Source organism: Mobula hypostoma, chromosome 8 (assembly GCF_963921235.1).
Source record: "Mobula hypostoma chromosome 8, sMobHyp1.1, whole genome shotgun sequence".
In the NCBI taxonomy this organism is placed as follows: Eukaryota; Metazoa; Chordata; class Chondrichthyes; order Myliobatiformes; family Myliobatidae; genus Mobula; species Mobula hypostoma.
The window spans coordinates 49,749,981-49,763,561 of NC_086104.1; the positions used below are offsets into that span (position 1 = coordinate 49,749,981).

A 13,581-nucleotide genomic window follows, 5' to 3' on the forward strand; every position below is an offset into this window, starting at 1 on the left:
GAGAAACCGGGGAATTATAGACCGGTTAGCCTAACGTCGGTGGTGGGAAACTGCTGGAGTCAGTTATCAAGGATGTGATAACAGCACATTTGGAAAGCGGTGAAATGATCGGACAAAGTCAGCATGGATTTGTGAAAGGAAAATCATGTCTGACGAATCTCATAGAATTTTCTGAGGATGTAACTAGTAGAGTGGATAGAGGAGAACCAGTGGATGTGGTATATTTGGATTTTGAAAAGGTTTTTGACAAGGTCCCACACAGGTGATTAGTGTGCAAACTTAAAGCACACGGTATTGGGGGTAAGGTATTGATGTGGATAGAGAATTGGTTGGCAGACAGGAAGCAAAGAGTGGGAATAAACGGGACCTTTTCAGAATGGCAGGCAGTGACTAGTGGGGTACTGCAAGGCTCAGTGCTGGGACCCCAGTTGTTTACAAGATATATTAATGACTTGGATGAGGGAATTAAATGCAGTATCTCCAAGTTTGCGGATGACACGAAGCTGGGCGGCAGTGTTAGCTGTGAGGAGGATGGTAAGAGGATGCAGGGTGACTTGGATAGGTTGGGAGAGTGGGCAAATTCATGGCAGATGCAATTTAATGTGGATAAATGTGAAGTTATCCACTTTGGTGGCAAAAATAGGAAAACAGATTATTATCTGAATGGTGGCCGATTAGGAAAAGGGGAGGTGCAATGAGACCTGGGTGTCGTTATACACCAATCATTGAAAGTGGGCATGCAGGTACAGCAGGCAGTGAAAATGGCGAATGGTATGCTGGCATTTATAGCGAGATGATTCAAGTACAGGAGCAGGGAGGTACTACTGCAGTTGTACAAGGCCTTGGTGAGACCACACCTGGAGTATTGTGTGCAGTTTTGGTCCCCTAATCTGAGGAAAGACCTCCTTGCCATAGAGGGAGTACAAAGAAGGTTCACCAGATTGATTCCTGGGATGGCAGGAGTTTCATATGAAGAAAGACTGGATGAACTAGGCTTGTACTCGTTGGAATTTAGAAGATTGAGGGGGGATCTGATTGAAACGTATAAAATCCTAAAGGGATTGGACAGGCTAGATGCAGGAAGATTGTTCCCAATGTTGGGGAAGTCCAGAACAAGGGGTCACAGTTTGAGGATAAGGGGGAAGCCTTTTAGGACTGAGATTAGGAAAAACTTCTTCACACAGAGAGTGGTGAATCTGTGGAATTCTCTGCCACAGGAAACAGTTGAGGCCAGTTCATTGGCTATATTTAAGAGGGAGTTAGATATGGCCCTTGTGGCTATGGGGATCAGGGACTATGGAGGGAAGGCTGGTGCAGGGTTCTGAGTTGGATGATCAGCCATGATCATACTGAATGGCGGTGCAGGCTTGAAGGGCAGAATGGCCGACTCCTGCACCGATTTTCTATGTTTCTATGATAACAACAATTAAGGCAGTAATCGTTAAAGTACCTTTGTGAAGTTCTAGAATACTGGGCAAGGCTTTTGGGGAAATGTAGATAATAACCATCTTTTAAACTCCTGATAGGCAAACTAACATGACTAAGCTTGCCAGTTTTGGAAGCTTTTTGTCAGCATCATTCTGAGTTCATGGTGCAGGTCACTCCTGTAGGTAAGGCCCATCATCTTTTGTGCCCTTAAATTTCCTGATTTCTACTGATACAATAGCTTCCCCATATTGTCATTTTTCCACAATATTTTCATACAAATGCTGATGCCTGTGTGGATTAAATATTTGGCAGCAAAAGGCAGGCAAATGCATGAAGTGTTCACCCATATTCAATTTGTACAACTTAACAATACAAAAATGTCTTTTTAGAGCTTATAATTTTGTAGGACTACAAGATAATTTGTGGAAAATTTTTTAAAAAGTCAAACAACTGGGAGTGCTCTACAGGTTTCTCAATGTAGTAATCACGTGGTAACAATGCAAAAGAAAGTTAATTGGAGTTTGTCAGACAGGTATGACAATAATCATTAATGTAGTCTACAAGTGGACTGGATACGCAATCCAAGCAAACCTGGATGAGGAGTTCTGCATTCTGGATACTTTAAGACAACATAATCTGAGCCAACAGGAGACCATGCCATTTTAGATTTGGTATTGCAAAATTGAATTAAATTAATGACCTCACTGAAGGTGTCATACTGGAGCTCGCAGTAATGATAATGATTAAATTTTATATTCACTTGAGAAAAATAGATCCAAGGCTGGTAACTTAAAACTGAAGGACAATTACGAACATGAAAGCAAAGCAAAGTAAAGTGAGCGAACAGATTATGTATTGCTATATTTACGCTCTATTCTTGGTTGGTGTGGCTGTAACAAAACCAAATTTCCCTCGGGATTAATAAAGTATATCTATCTATCTATGTTAAGGGATCTATTGGTTGAGATGTGGTAGCATACAGTTTTTGTGATCTTTCAGAGCAAAGACATTCCGAATGAGAGAAAAATTCCGTGGGGTGGACCCATTATGCATGGGTAACAAAATGTTAAAGGTGGCACAACATGTAAAGAAACATGAATAATACCAGACACATGACAGTTCAGAAGATTGAACAGTATGTTTAAAAAAGACTAGGAAGCAAAAATTCAGTACAAGGTAGTTTTGCCGTGTCAGTGCAAAGTTCTGCATATCAATGTGTTACTGCAGAAAATAAAAGTCCCTGGTTCAGAGGCACAGCCATTTTTGTTCATGCCAATGAAGTGGTTGGCAAAAAAAAAGTCTTTTAGTAGTTGACAGGTGCAGCACAGAAATTGGTTCCGGAATGTCAGTTTTACAATTTATACAATGCCTTGGATGAAGACACTAAAGTATAGTTGTGAAATTTGTGATACAAATAAAAGGAGGTGCAAAGTTCTTACAAGGAGGCAAGGGAAATAGGCCAACTGAGAGGACAAAGCTCTAGCAAACATTATAACATAGGAAATATGTTAATATTTATACTTTTCCTGTTAAAATAGACATCTATGTGATGAGACTGTAGATCAGAGAGGAAACAAGGTGTTATGTATAATTTCCCAAAAGCTGGCGTATAGATATGTCAAGTAATTAGAAAAGCTAACAGCATTGTTTATTGCTGAAGTATCAAATACAATAGGGAATTATTTAGCACATTGAGATCACATCAGGAATATTGTGCACAATATTGGTCTTCTAATTTAAGGATGGACACAAATGTGTTCAGCTGTTCAGGGGAAGTTTACTGGAATAGTACCTGAAATGAACAGTTTGGCTTGAGGAAACACTGAGTGGCTTGACTTCTACCCACTGGAGTTTAGATAAGAAGTAACTACATCATCACATACTCGATCCTAAGGAGTTGCGACAGGTTGAATTTGGAGTTGATGTATCCTGTTGTGGGTGATTAAAACAAGGGGTTACCCATTTATGACCGTTGAGACAAAATGAGGATTACATTTTTTTTTTAGCACTCTTCCTTAAAGGGTGGTAGCATTAGTGCTAAAAGTTTTAGGGCATTGTGGTTTATTTCTTAAGGGGGATGAAACAGAATGCACAGTTGTGGTTGCAGTCAGTCAGCCAGCCATGATCTAAGTGGAAGAGCAAGTTCAGGCCAGTCAACCTACTCTTGCTCAGAATTCATGTTTTGTGAGATGTCTGTATCCTCCCTTGCGCAGACTACACATTTAGAAACATCAGTTTCCTTAGACTCCACAAAAACCCTTGGTGTTTGATAATCATTCTATGTTGTGCAAAAATAAAGGTGAAGCAGATTTTCAAATTTTAAAATTATTTGACAGCATGGAAGTAAACTTGAATGTTTTTCAGGCTGCAAGCACGCCCACCAATCCGTTGACTTTCCAGTGTGAATTTGTTAAGCTACGGATTGACATGCTCCAGGCATTCTCACAGCTGATCTGTACCTGTAACAGCCTGAAGACGAGCCCTCCGCCTGCAATTGCCACAGCAATTGCAATGGCATCAGGAAATGACTTGCAGAGATGTGGCCGTATTACCAACCAGGTACAAGCAAATTCAGGGACCATCCTGAGTGTTGGGTTTTTTGCATAGTCATATGATTGAAGTTGCATCCAAAATCCAATGCAGTAGTTGGAAATAGCTCTGAATAACTTGCGAAAGAGTTAGCTTGCTTATTCTCAGTAGTATCTGTGTACATTTTGATTTCTTTTAGTATTGCTAACATTCTTTAATGCATTTCTTATCAATGTGATTTAGAATGTTTTTGTGCTTGATAATAAAATACGTAGTTGTTACTTCGACATCCTCTGAGGTGTCTGAAAATATCGGTGGTATAAATATTCAGTAATCAAGCTGTATCTGTGGAAAGAGAAGCATTTAGTGTTTCAACTTGGAAAATCTTCATCAAAATTGACCTGAAATGTGTAATATGTTAAGGACCAAGGTAAATTTGATATGAATATAAAGATTTGGTAGTTGATCATAAGATGTTTAACTAGTTAAAATTACAGTTGACACTCCAGTGCAAGAAAGCATTGTGTGTCTTTTAACATCTTAAATACCTCCTTATAACAATCTCAGATGTGTATTGCATTTCTGAACCATTCCAAATTCTTTCATTTTCTGGTTTCCAAAATACTAGCCAATTCCAATTTTAGAAACATAGAAAACATACAGCACAGTACAGTGCCTTCAGCCCACAAAGCTGTGCCGAACATGTCCTTACCTTTGAACTACCTAGGCTTTACCCATGGCCCTCTATTTTTCTAAGCTCCATGTACCCATTCAGGAGTTTCTTAAAGGACCCCATCATTTCTGCCTCCACAGCCGCCGGCAGCCCATTCCACGCACTCACCACTCTCTGCGTAAAAAAAAAATAAAAAATAAAAAAAAAACAACTTACCCCCTACATCTCCTCTGTACCTGCTTCCAAGCACCTCAAAAATATGCCCTCTTGTGCTAGCCAGTTCAGCCCTGGGGAAAAGCCTCTGACTATCCACACGATCATCATCTTATACACCTCTATCAGGTCACCTCTCATCCTCCGTCGCTCCAAGGAGAAAAGGTCGAGTTCACTCAACCTATTCTCATAAGGCATGCTCCCCAATCCAGGCAACATCCTTGTAAATCTCCTCTGCACCCTTTCTATGGTTTCCACATCCTTCCTGTAGTGAGGCGACCAGAATTGAGCACATTACTCTAAGTAGGGTCTGACCAGGGTCCTATATAGCTGCAACATTACCTCTCGGCTCTTGAACTCAATCCCACATTTGATGAAGACCAATACAGCATATGCCTTCTTAACCACAGAGTCAACCTGCGTAGCAGCTTTGAGTGTCCTATGGACTCAGACCCCAAGATCCCTCTGATCTTCCACACTGCCAAGAGTCTTAACATTAATACTATATTCTGCCATCATATTTGACCTGCTTCACACTTATCTGGGTTAAACTTAATCTGCCACTTCTCAGCCCAGTTTTGCATCCTATCAATGCCCCGTTGTAACCTCTGACAGTCCTCCACACTATCCAACACCTCGAACCTTTATGTCATCAGCAAATTTACTAACCCAACCCTCCACTTCCTCATCCAGGTCATTTATAAAAATCACAAAGAGTAAGGGTCCCAGAACAGATCCCTGAGGCACACCACTGGTCACCAGCCTCCATGCAGAATATGACCCGTCTACAACCACTCTTTGCCTTCTTTGGGCATGCCAGTTCTGGATCAACAAAGCAATGTCCCCTTGGATCCTTTATAAAATTAGAAATAGAAATTATATTTTGTCAGCCTTACTTTTAACTTTCAATGTTAATTATGTTCCATTCTAATCTAAATTACATTTTTATTATTTAGATGAAGATATCAATGGAAGAATTCAGACGTCTAGCAACTCGTTATCATGACCTTTATCAATCTTCCTTTGATGCCGACTCTGCCACCTTGAGAAATGTTCAACTGTATCCTTTTCTGCCAAGCAGCATTTTGCTTGCATAAGCTGGGGTAAAAAATAATTACAGATTTGATTCAAGTCACCAAATGTTAAAATAGGAATCATTGCTGTGGTATTGTTGCAAGGTATCTTTAGGATTTACCTGTAGTAAATTATTAGCCAAAAAGATGCAGTTTCAGTTTATCCTAGTCTTTTTTTATTCAAATGTTCTTGCTTGCTCCTGGGGTGGGTACACTAAATTGCTGCACTTGCATTGCAAATAGAGGTAGGAGGAGTTTCAGCATGAGGGTTATAAAAGTTGTGGTCAAATTGGCCAACTTTTGCACCTCCTTTCTGGTATCCTCCAGCTACAGTACCCTGCAAATAAGGGGCATGTATAAATGTGGACAAGTTGTACAGTAAAGTAAATTTCAGTGGCATAGCAACTCTTTTTTTTAAAAGACCATTTATGCTCACAAATAAGGAACATGGTTGCCCTGAATCTCCAGGTTACAGTGACTTGGACACTTGTTATCCCTGGAACTTCTCAGTTTACACCTGCCTAGGACAGCAATTTTATATTTGATTAGAAGCCCCAAGCAGCACATGGTTTTCTGTCAGCAATTCTTGACATTCAAAGAAATGATTGAAGTTGTCATATTAAGTTAATTAAGCACATTTTTCAGCGTAACTGTTATAAAACTACTGGAGTTCGACATTCCACCCCTAGATGTGGAGCACAGTTAAAATAACACAGGTTCAAGATTTGTTTGTGGCCTGATGGTCATGTAGGGAAATGGCAACAGTTCCTTGGAAGTGCAAGGAAATTTTAAAAAGTACTTTAAAAATAAAGTACAGGAACTTAGGGACAAGGTGCAGTTTAAATTGTCTGTTAACCCATGTGGCCTTTAACTTACTCCACAGACAGCAACAAAGTTGCTTACTAATTTCTCACTCGATTGAAGCATTAATCCTGGATCCAGATTCCGCCAGGTACAACAAAAAACTTCATAGTAATTTCTATGATTTAATGTGATATTAAGTATCCTTATCATCAGGAAAATATTGAACTGAAATAAAGCTGATGGTTCAACGGGTTAACATACTGATCTCATTTGGAACAAAAACCCCAGTACAGAGTTAAGATTTTTCTCATCTTTCACTTGCAAAAACCTCGATTAAGTAATTCAACCAATGTTCTTGGAAAATACTAATAAAATGGAATATTGTTATGAATAGAGTTAGTTGCCATTTTAAGGTTCCTTGCTTGTGCGAAGAGCAATACAAGGTGAAGTGACACTCATATGACTTGATGTCATTAATTTGTACAAAACTACAATATACACATTTAGACCCATCCTGGGAGATCAAACAAAATTTTAATCTCAGATTAGGATAAATTGTTGTTAGAATAGTATAAATTGCAAGGATATCAACACCTGTGAAGACTACTCATTATTTTGTCCTTTCAGTGTAAGATATAGATTACCCTGGGATTATGGAAGACTTGTACAACTGTTGCACTGAGATAAATTAAGACATTTTGAAATTGAGTTTCCTTTCTTTCACAATTCATTGCATTCGCCTTCTTCACCACCAACTCAACCTAGAGGTTAACCTTAAGGGTATCCTGCACGAGGACTCCCAAGTCCCGTTACACCTCAGAACTTCAAATTTTCTCCTCATTTAAATAATAGTCTGCCCGTTTATTTCTTCTGCCAAAGTGCATAACCATACACTTTCCAACATTGTATTTCATTTGCCACTTCTCTACCCATTCTTCCAATCTATCCAAGTCTCTCTGCAGACTCTCTGTTTCCTCAGCACTACCGGCCCCTCCACCTATCTTTGTATCATCAGCAAACTTAGCCACAAAGCCAACTATTCCATAATCCAAATCGTTGATGTACAACGTAAAAAGAAGCGGCCCCAACACGGATCCCTGTGGAACCCCACTGGTAACCAACAGCCAACCAGAATAGGATCCCTTTATTCCCACTCTGTTTCCTGCCAATCACCCAATGCTCTATCCATGTATGTAACTTTCCCGTAATTCCATGGGCTCTTATCTTGTTAAGCAGCCTCATGTGTGGCACCTTGTCAAAGGCCTTCTGAAAATCCAAATACACAACATCCACTGCATCTCCCTTGTCTAGACTACTTGTAATTTCCTCAAAAAATTGCAATAGGTTTGTCAGGCAGGATTTTCCTTTAAGGAAACCATGCTGAGTTCTGCCTATCTTGTCATATGCCTCCAGGTACTCCGTAACCTCATCCTTGACAATCGACTCCAACAATTTCCCAACCACTGACGTCAAGCTAACAGGTCTATAATTTCCTTCTTGCTTCCTTGCCTTCTTAAATAGCGGAGTGACATTTGCAATCTTTCAGTCCTCCGGAACCATGCCAGAATCTATTGACTTTTGAAAGATCATCGCTAATGCCTCCACAATCTCCACAGCTACTTCCTTCAGAACCCGAGGATTCCATCTGGTCCAGGAGATTTATCTACCCTTAGACTATTCAGCTTCCTGAGTACTTTCTCTGTCGTAATTGTGACTGCGCACACTTCTCTTCCCTGCCACCCTTGAGTGTCCGGTAGACTGCTGGTGTCTTCCTCAGTGAAGACTGATGCAAAATACTCATTCAGTTCCTCTGCCATCTCCTTATCTCCCATTACAATTTCTCCAGCATCATTTTCTATCGGTCCTATATCTACTCTCACCTGTCTTTTACTCTTTATATACTTGAAAAAGCTTTCAGTATCCTCTTTGATATTATTTGCTAGCTTCCTTTCATGGTTCATCTTTTCCCTCTTAATGACCTTCTTAGTTTCCTTTTGTAAGCTTTTAAAAACTTCCCAATCCTCTGTCTTCCCACTAATTTTTGCTTCCTTGTATGCCCTCTCCTTTGCTTTAACTTTGGCTTTGACTTCTCTTGTCAGCCACGGTTGCATCCTTTTTCCATTCGAAAATTTCTTCTTTTTTGGAATATATCTGTCTTGCACCTTCCTCACTTCTCGCATAAACTCCAGCCACTGCTGCTCTGCCGTCCTTCCTGCTAGTGTCCCTTTCCCGTCAACTTTGGCCAGTTCTTCTCTCATGCCACTGTAATTTCCTTTACTCCACTGAAATACCGACACATCGGATTTCGGCTTCTCTTTCTCAAATTTCACAGTGAACTCAATCATGTTATGATCACTGCCTTCTAAGGGTTCCGTCACCTCAATCTCTCTAATCACCTCCGGTTCATTACACAATACCCAATCCAGTACAGCCGATCCCCTAGTGGGCTCAACAACAAGCTGTTCTAAAAAACCATCTCGTAGACATTCTACAAATTCTCTCTCTTGAGATCCAGTGCCGACCTGATTTTCCCAATCCACTTGCATGTTAAAATCCCCCACAATTATCATAACACTGCCCTTCTGACAAGCCTTTTCCATTTCCTGTTGTAATTTGTAGTCCACATCACTGCAGCTGTTAGGAGGCCTGTATATAACTGCCATCAGGGTCTTTTTACCCCTGCGATTTCTTAACTCAACCCATAAAGATTCTGCACCTTCCAATGCTATGTCACCTCTTTCTGATGATTTAATATCATTTCTTACCAATAAAGCCACGCCTCCCCCTCTGCCTACCTGCCTATCCTTCCGATACACCGTGTATCCTTGGACGTTCAGCTCCTAGAGACATGCATCCTTTAGCCACGTCTCAGTGATGGCCACAATATCTTACCTGCCAATGTGTAGCTATACGACAAGATCATCCACCTTATTCCTTATGCTTCATGCATTTAAGTTTAACACCTTAAGACCAGTATTTGGTACTTTTTGCTTTGATTGCACTGCAACTCATCCCAATGGCTGCAAATTTGCCCCATCACCTGCCTGTCCTTTCTGACATCTTTACTGCTCACTATCTTAGATTTATTTCTGTTATTACAAGAGTTATTGAACTATAATTCTCTTTGTGGTCACAATTACCATCCCTTCCAACATAAATCTGTGAATTTTCTTTACAAACAATGCTTTAGTATAGAGTTGTCCCAGAACTTAATTAGCATTGTATAGGAAAGAAATGAACAGCTTATGCCAAGTAGGTTTCTGTCTTGCACATTTACTTATAACAAATTCTGTCTTCCTTGGATCAGTACATTTCAAAGTTTCCCAATTCATAGTATAAATATTCATATCGGCAATCAGTATTTAAATTTGAGAGGCACAGGATGGCAAATCTTTTGCAACATTGGGAAGCCCAAAATAAGAGGCATAGGTTTAGAGTGTGAGATGAAACATTTAAGAGACTCAAGGGGCAACTTTTCCCACTGAGAGGGTGTGACCATATGGAATGAACAGCCAGAAGTAGATTGATGCAGGCACACTATTACTTAAGAAGCACTTACATAGATACATGGATGGATATGGGCTGAATTAGGAGGTTGGGACTAGCTCAGTGGGCACAGTATTTGGGATGAATGTCCTGTATCTTTTTTTTCCCCCCTGTATGACTATTTGAACTTATATTTGTAATCAAAATTATCTTTGGTGTGTTACTGTTTGAACTTTTGTATAGTTGGTGTCCCATGGGTGACTTGGAAGCTGTACTATTGATGCTTTGAACTATTGGGGTACAGAAGTAAAATCCCCATTTCAGTTAAATTTGCTTTATCATACAGGAAGAAAATTAATCTTTATACATTAAGATAGGCTGTCTTGAGTATCAGATTAACTTGGATTATCCCAGTAATAATTTATGGATAATTGTGAGATTGGTTAACTAACAGAAAGCAGAGAGTTGGGATACATGGGTGTTACTCTGGTTGGCAATCAGTGGTGAGCAGCGAGCCGCAGGGGGCTGGTGCTGGGTGCGCAACTGTTCACGATGTACATCGAGGGGACCAAGTGTAGTTCCAAGTTTGCTGATGATACTAAATTGAATGGAAAAGTAAATTGCGGAGAAGATACAGAGAGTCTGCAGAGAGATATAGATAGGTTAAGTGAGTGGGCAAGGGTCTGGCAGATGGTAAGTGCAAGGTCATCCACTTTGGAAGGAAAAAATGGAAGACTAAATGTTGGCCTTCATTGCTAGAGGGATTAAATTTAAGAACAGGGAGGTTATGCTGCAAATGTACAGGGTATTGGTGAGGCCACATCTGGAGTACTGTGTTCAGTTCTGGTCTCCTTACTTGAGGAAGGATATACTGGCTTTGGAGATGCTGCAGAGGAGTTCACCAGGTTGATTCCAGAGATGTGGAGGCTAGACCATGAGGAGAGATTGAACTGCCTGGGGACTGTACTCACTAGAATTCAGAAGAATGAAAGGAGATCTTATAGAAACATAAAATGATGAAAGGGACAGATAAAATAGAGGGAGGAAAGATGTTTCCACTGATGGGTGAGACGAGAACTAGGGGGCATAGCCTCAGGATTCATGAGAATAGATTTAGGACAGATGAGGGGAAACTGCTTTTCCCAGAGATTGGTGAATCTGTGGAATTCTCTGCTCAGTGGAGGCTATCTCAGTGCATATATTTAAGCCAAAGTTGGATAGATGTTTGCATAGTAGGGGAATTGAGGGTTATGGGGAAAAGGCAGGTAGGTGGAGATGAGTCCATGGTCAGATCAGCCATGATCTTATTGAATGGTGGAGCAGGCTCAATGGGCCGGATGGCCTACTCCTGCTCCTATTATGTTCTCTTACATCCTTCCCCCCTCACTTTAAACTTTTGCCAGCTGGTTTTTAAGTTCCCTTTCCCTGATAAAAGGGCCCATACATTCACCCTGTCTATGCTGTTTATGGTTTTCTTTTAATTTACACCTGCAAGATCACTCCTCAGTCACCTATGCTCCAATGAATAAAGACCCAGCCTGCCCATCACCTCCCTGTAACTCAGACCCTCAAGTCCTGGCAACATTCTCATAAATTTTATTTACATTTTCAGCTTACTGATGTCCTTTCTATAACAAAGTTATAGTGCATGCAGTGCTCCAGGTACAGCCTTGCCAATATTGTACAACTGCTTCGCAACATCCCAGAATCCTATACTCGGTACCCTAACTGATGAAGGGCTGGGTGCCATAATGCTACCTTCAGCACCTACCTCATCCGTCTGTGATGTCACTTTCAGGGAACAATGTGCTTGTTGAACTGAGGGACACAGGAGTACAATGCTCCCCAGAACCCTGCCATTCACTGTAGAAGTCCTATTCTGTTTTGACTTCTCAAAAATACAACCTATTGCACTTAATTGGATTGAATGCCATTTCTCATTCCTCAGCCACTTACCTCGTTAATTAAGATTCCTCGTAATTTTTGATAACCATCTTCACTGTCTATAACACCACCTAATTTTATTGCTGTCTCCAAGCTTACTAATCATGCCTAGTACATTTTCATCCAGAATATTTATACAAATGACAGACAATGTGATGGATACGTCTATTCCAAACATTGCACAGATCATTATGTTGTTCACAAAGCCAGCTGTATGGAGGGAGTACTCTGAAGCAATATGGAGTTGATTCCAGATATGAAGCAGTCTTACCATTACATTATCCTCCTTTGCTTTAGAAATTGAACAAAGCTAGCAGGAAACAGTGATTATAGTAGTTTCTTTAGATATTTTAAAATATTAATAAAGTAAGCATTGATCTTTCAGAAAATGAACTGAGAATAAATATTGGGGGATTCAATTATAGTTATTTTGTTCAAGTATGTGCTATGAAGAATCAGGGACATCTCAGAAATAGTTGCAAATTGGGAATGGGAAAAGAGAAAGATCAGAAAGAATATTGTCACCGTGGAAGTAAAACTGAGGAAATAATTGGAGTGGGTTGATATATGTCTGGTTCCTAATGGACCAACCTGGTGGCTTAAAAATGGCTAGCAAGATGGTTGATGCCAAGGTTTCAGTTTTCCTAAAGTTTCTAAAGATACAAGAAAGATACCATATAATTGGAAAATAGCAAATACAATTCCTTTATTCAAAAAGGGAATTGAAAAAGCAGGAAACTTGCAAGCCAGTTAGCTTAAACCTTACATAGAGAAAATGATAGTTTTAAAAATAAAGGTGTTACTTCAGGGAACTGAAAGTTCAAGATGGTTAAGCAAAGTCAATGTAGTTTTATAAATTTATTGGAGTTCTTTAAAGTAGTAATGTGTGTTTGGGAACTGCTGGAGTTACTATGCTTATTTACAAAAGGCATTTGATAAGGTGTCACTTGCTGAAAATAAAGGCTCATGTGGGCAATAAACAGTAATGTGACAGGAAATCAGGTCCAACTAGATACTTTTCTGGCTAGCAAAATGTAATGACTGGTGTGTCACAGGGATCAGTTTTGAGCCTCTAGTTTACAGTGTATATAAATAACTTTGTTAAAGGCACTGTAGTTGCTTAATTAGAAAGGAAAAAATTGCAAAGAATGCGAGGCTACAAAGGAATGTAGGTAAAGTGAGTTTGCAGAGATCTGTGAAACAGTATAACGTGGACAAAATGTGCATTTGCCTTTTTTGGCAGTAATAATAAAAAGCACTATTCAGATAATGAGTAGTACATGGAAGCAACAATTTAAAAAAGCCAGTAGAATGTTATTGCTTATAAATAAGTGAACCACTTTTTTGTTTAAATAGCGAGGTTATGTTTCATTTGAATAAGGTGAGTTGATGTCACATTGAGTAGAATCAGAAACTGGCTCTTTTAGCCTG

At 39.9% G+C, this 13,581-nt stretch overlaps 1 protein-coding gene and 1 long non-coding RNA gene across 4 annotated transcripts in view; one reads left to right on the forward strand and one right to left on the reverse strand.

Annotated features, from left to right (window-relative positions):
* The window catches only part of ints7 (integrator complex subunit 7), a 70,678-nt gene that overhangs the window by 49,062 nt on the left and 8,035 nt on the right, over positions 1–13,581 (forward strand). For both annotated transcript variants that reach the window (XM_063055817.1, XM_063055819.1), the window contains exons 14-16: positions 3,793–3,987; positions 5,800–5,903; positions 6,800–6,868. In XM_063055817.1, coding sequence (XP_062911887.1) covers positions 3,793–3,987; positions 5,800–5,903; positions 6,800–6,868 — 368 coding nt within the window. The remainder of the gene's footprint in view (positions 1–3,792; positions 3,988–5,799; positions 5,904–6,799; positions 6,869–13,581) is intronic.
* Positions 1–13,581, reverse strand: part of LOC134350531 (uncharacterized) — a 53,338-nt gene that overhangs the window by 7,997 nt on the left and 31,760 nt on the right. The gene's annotated exons all lie outside the window — the stretch shown is intronic.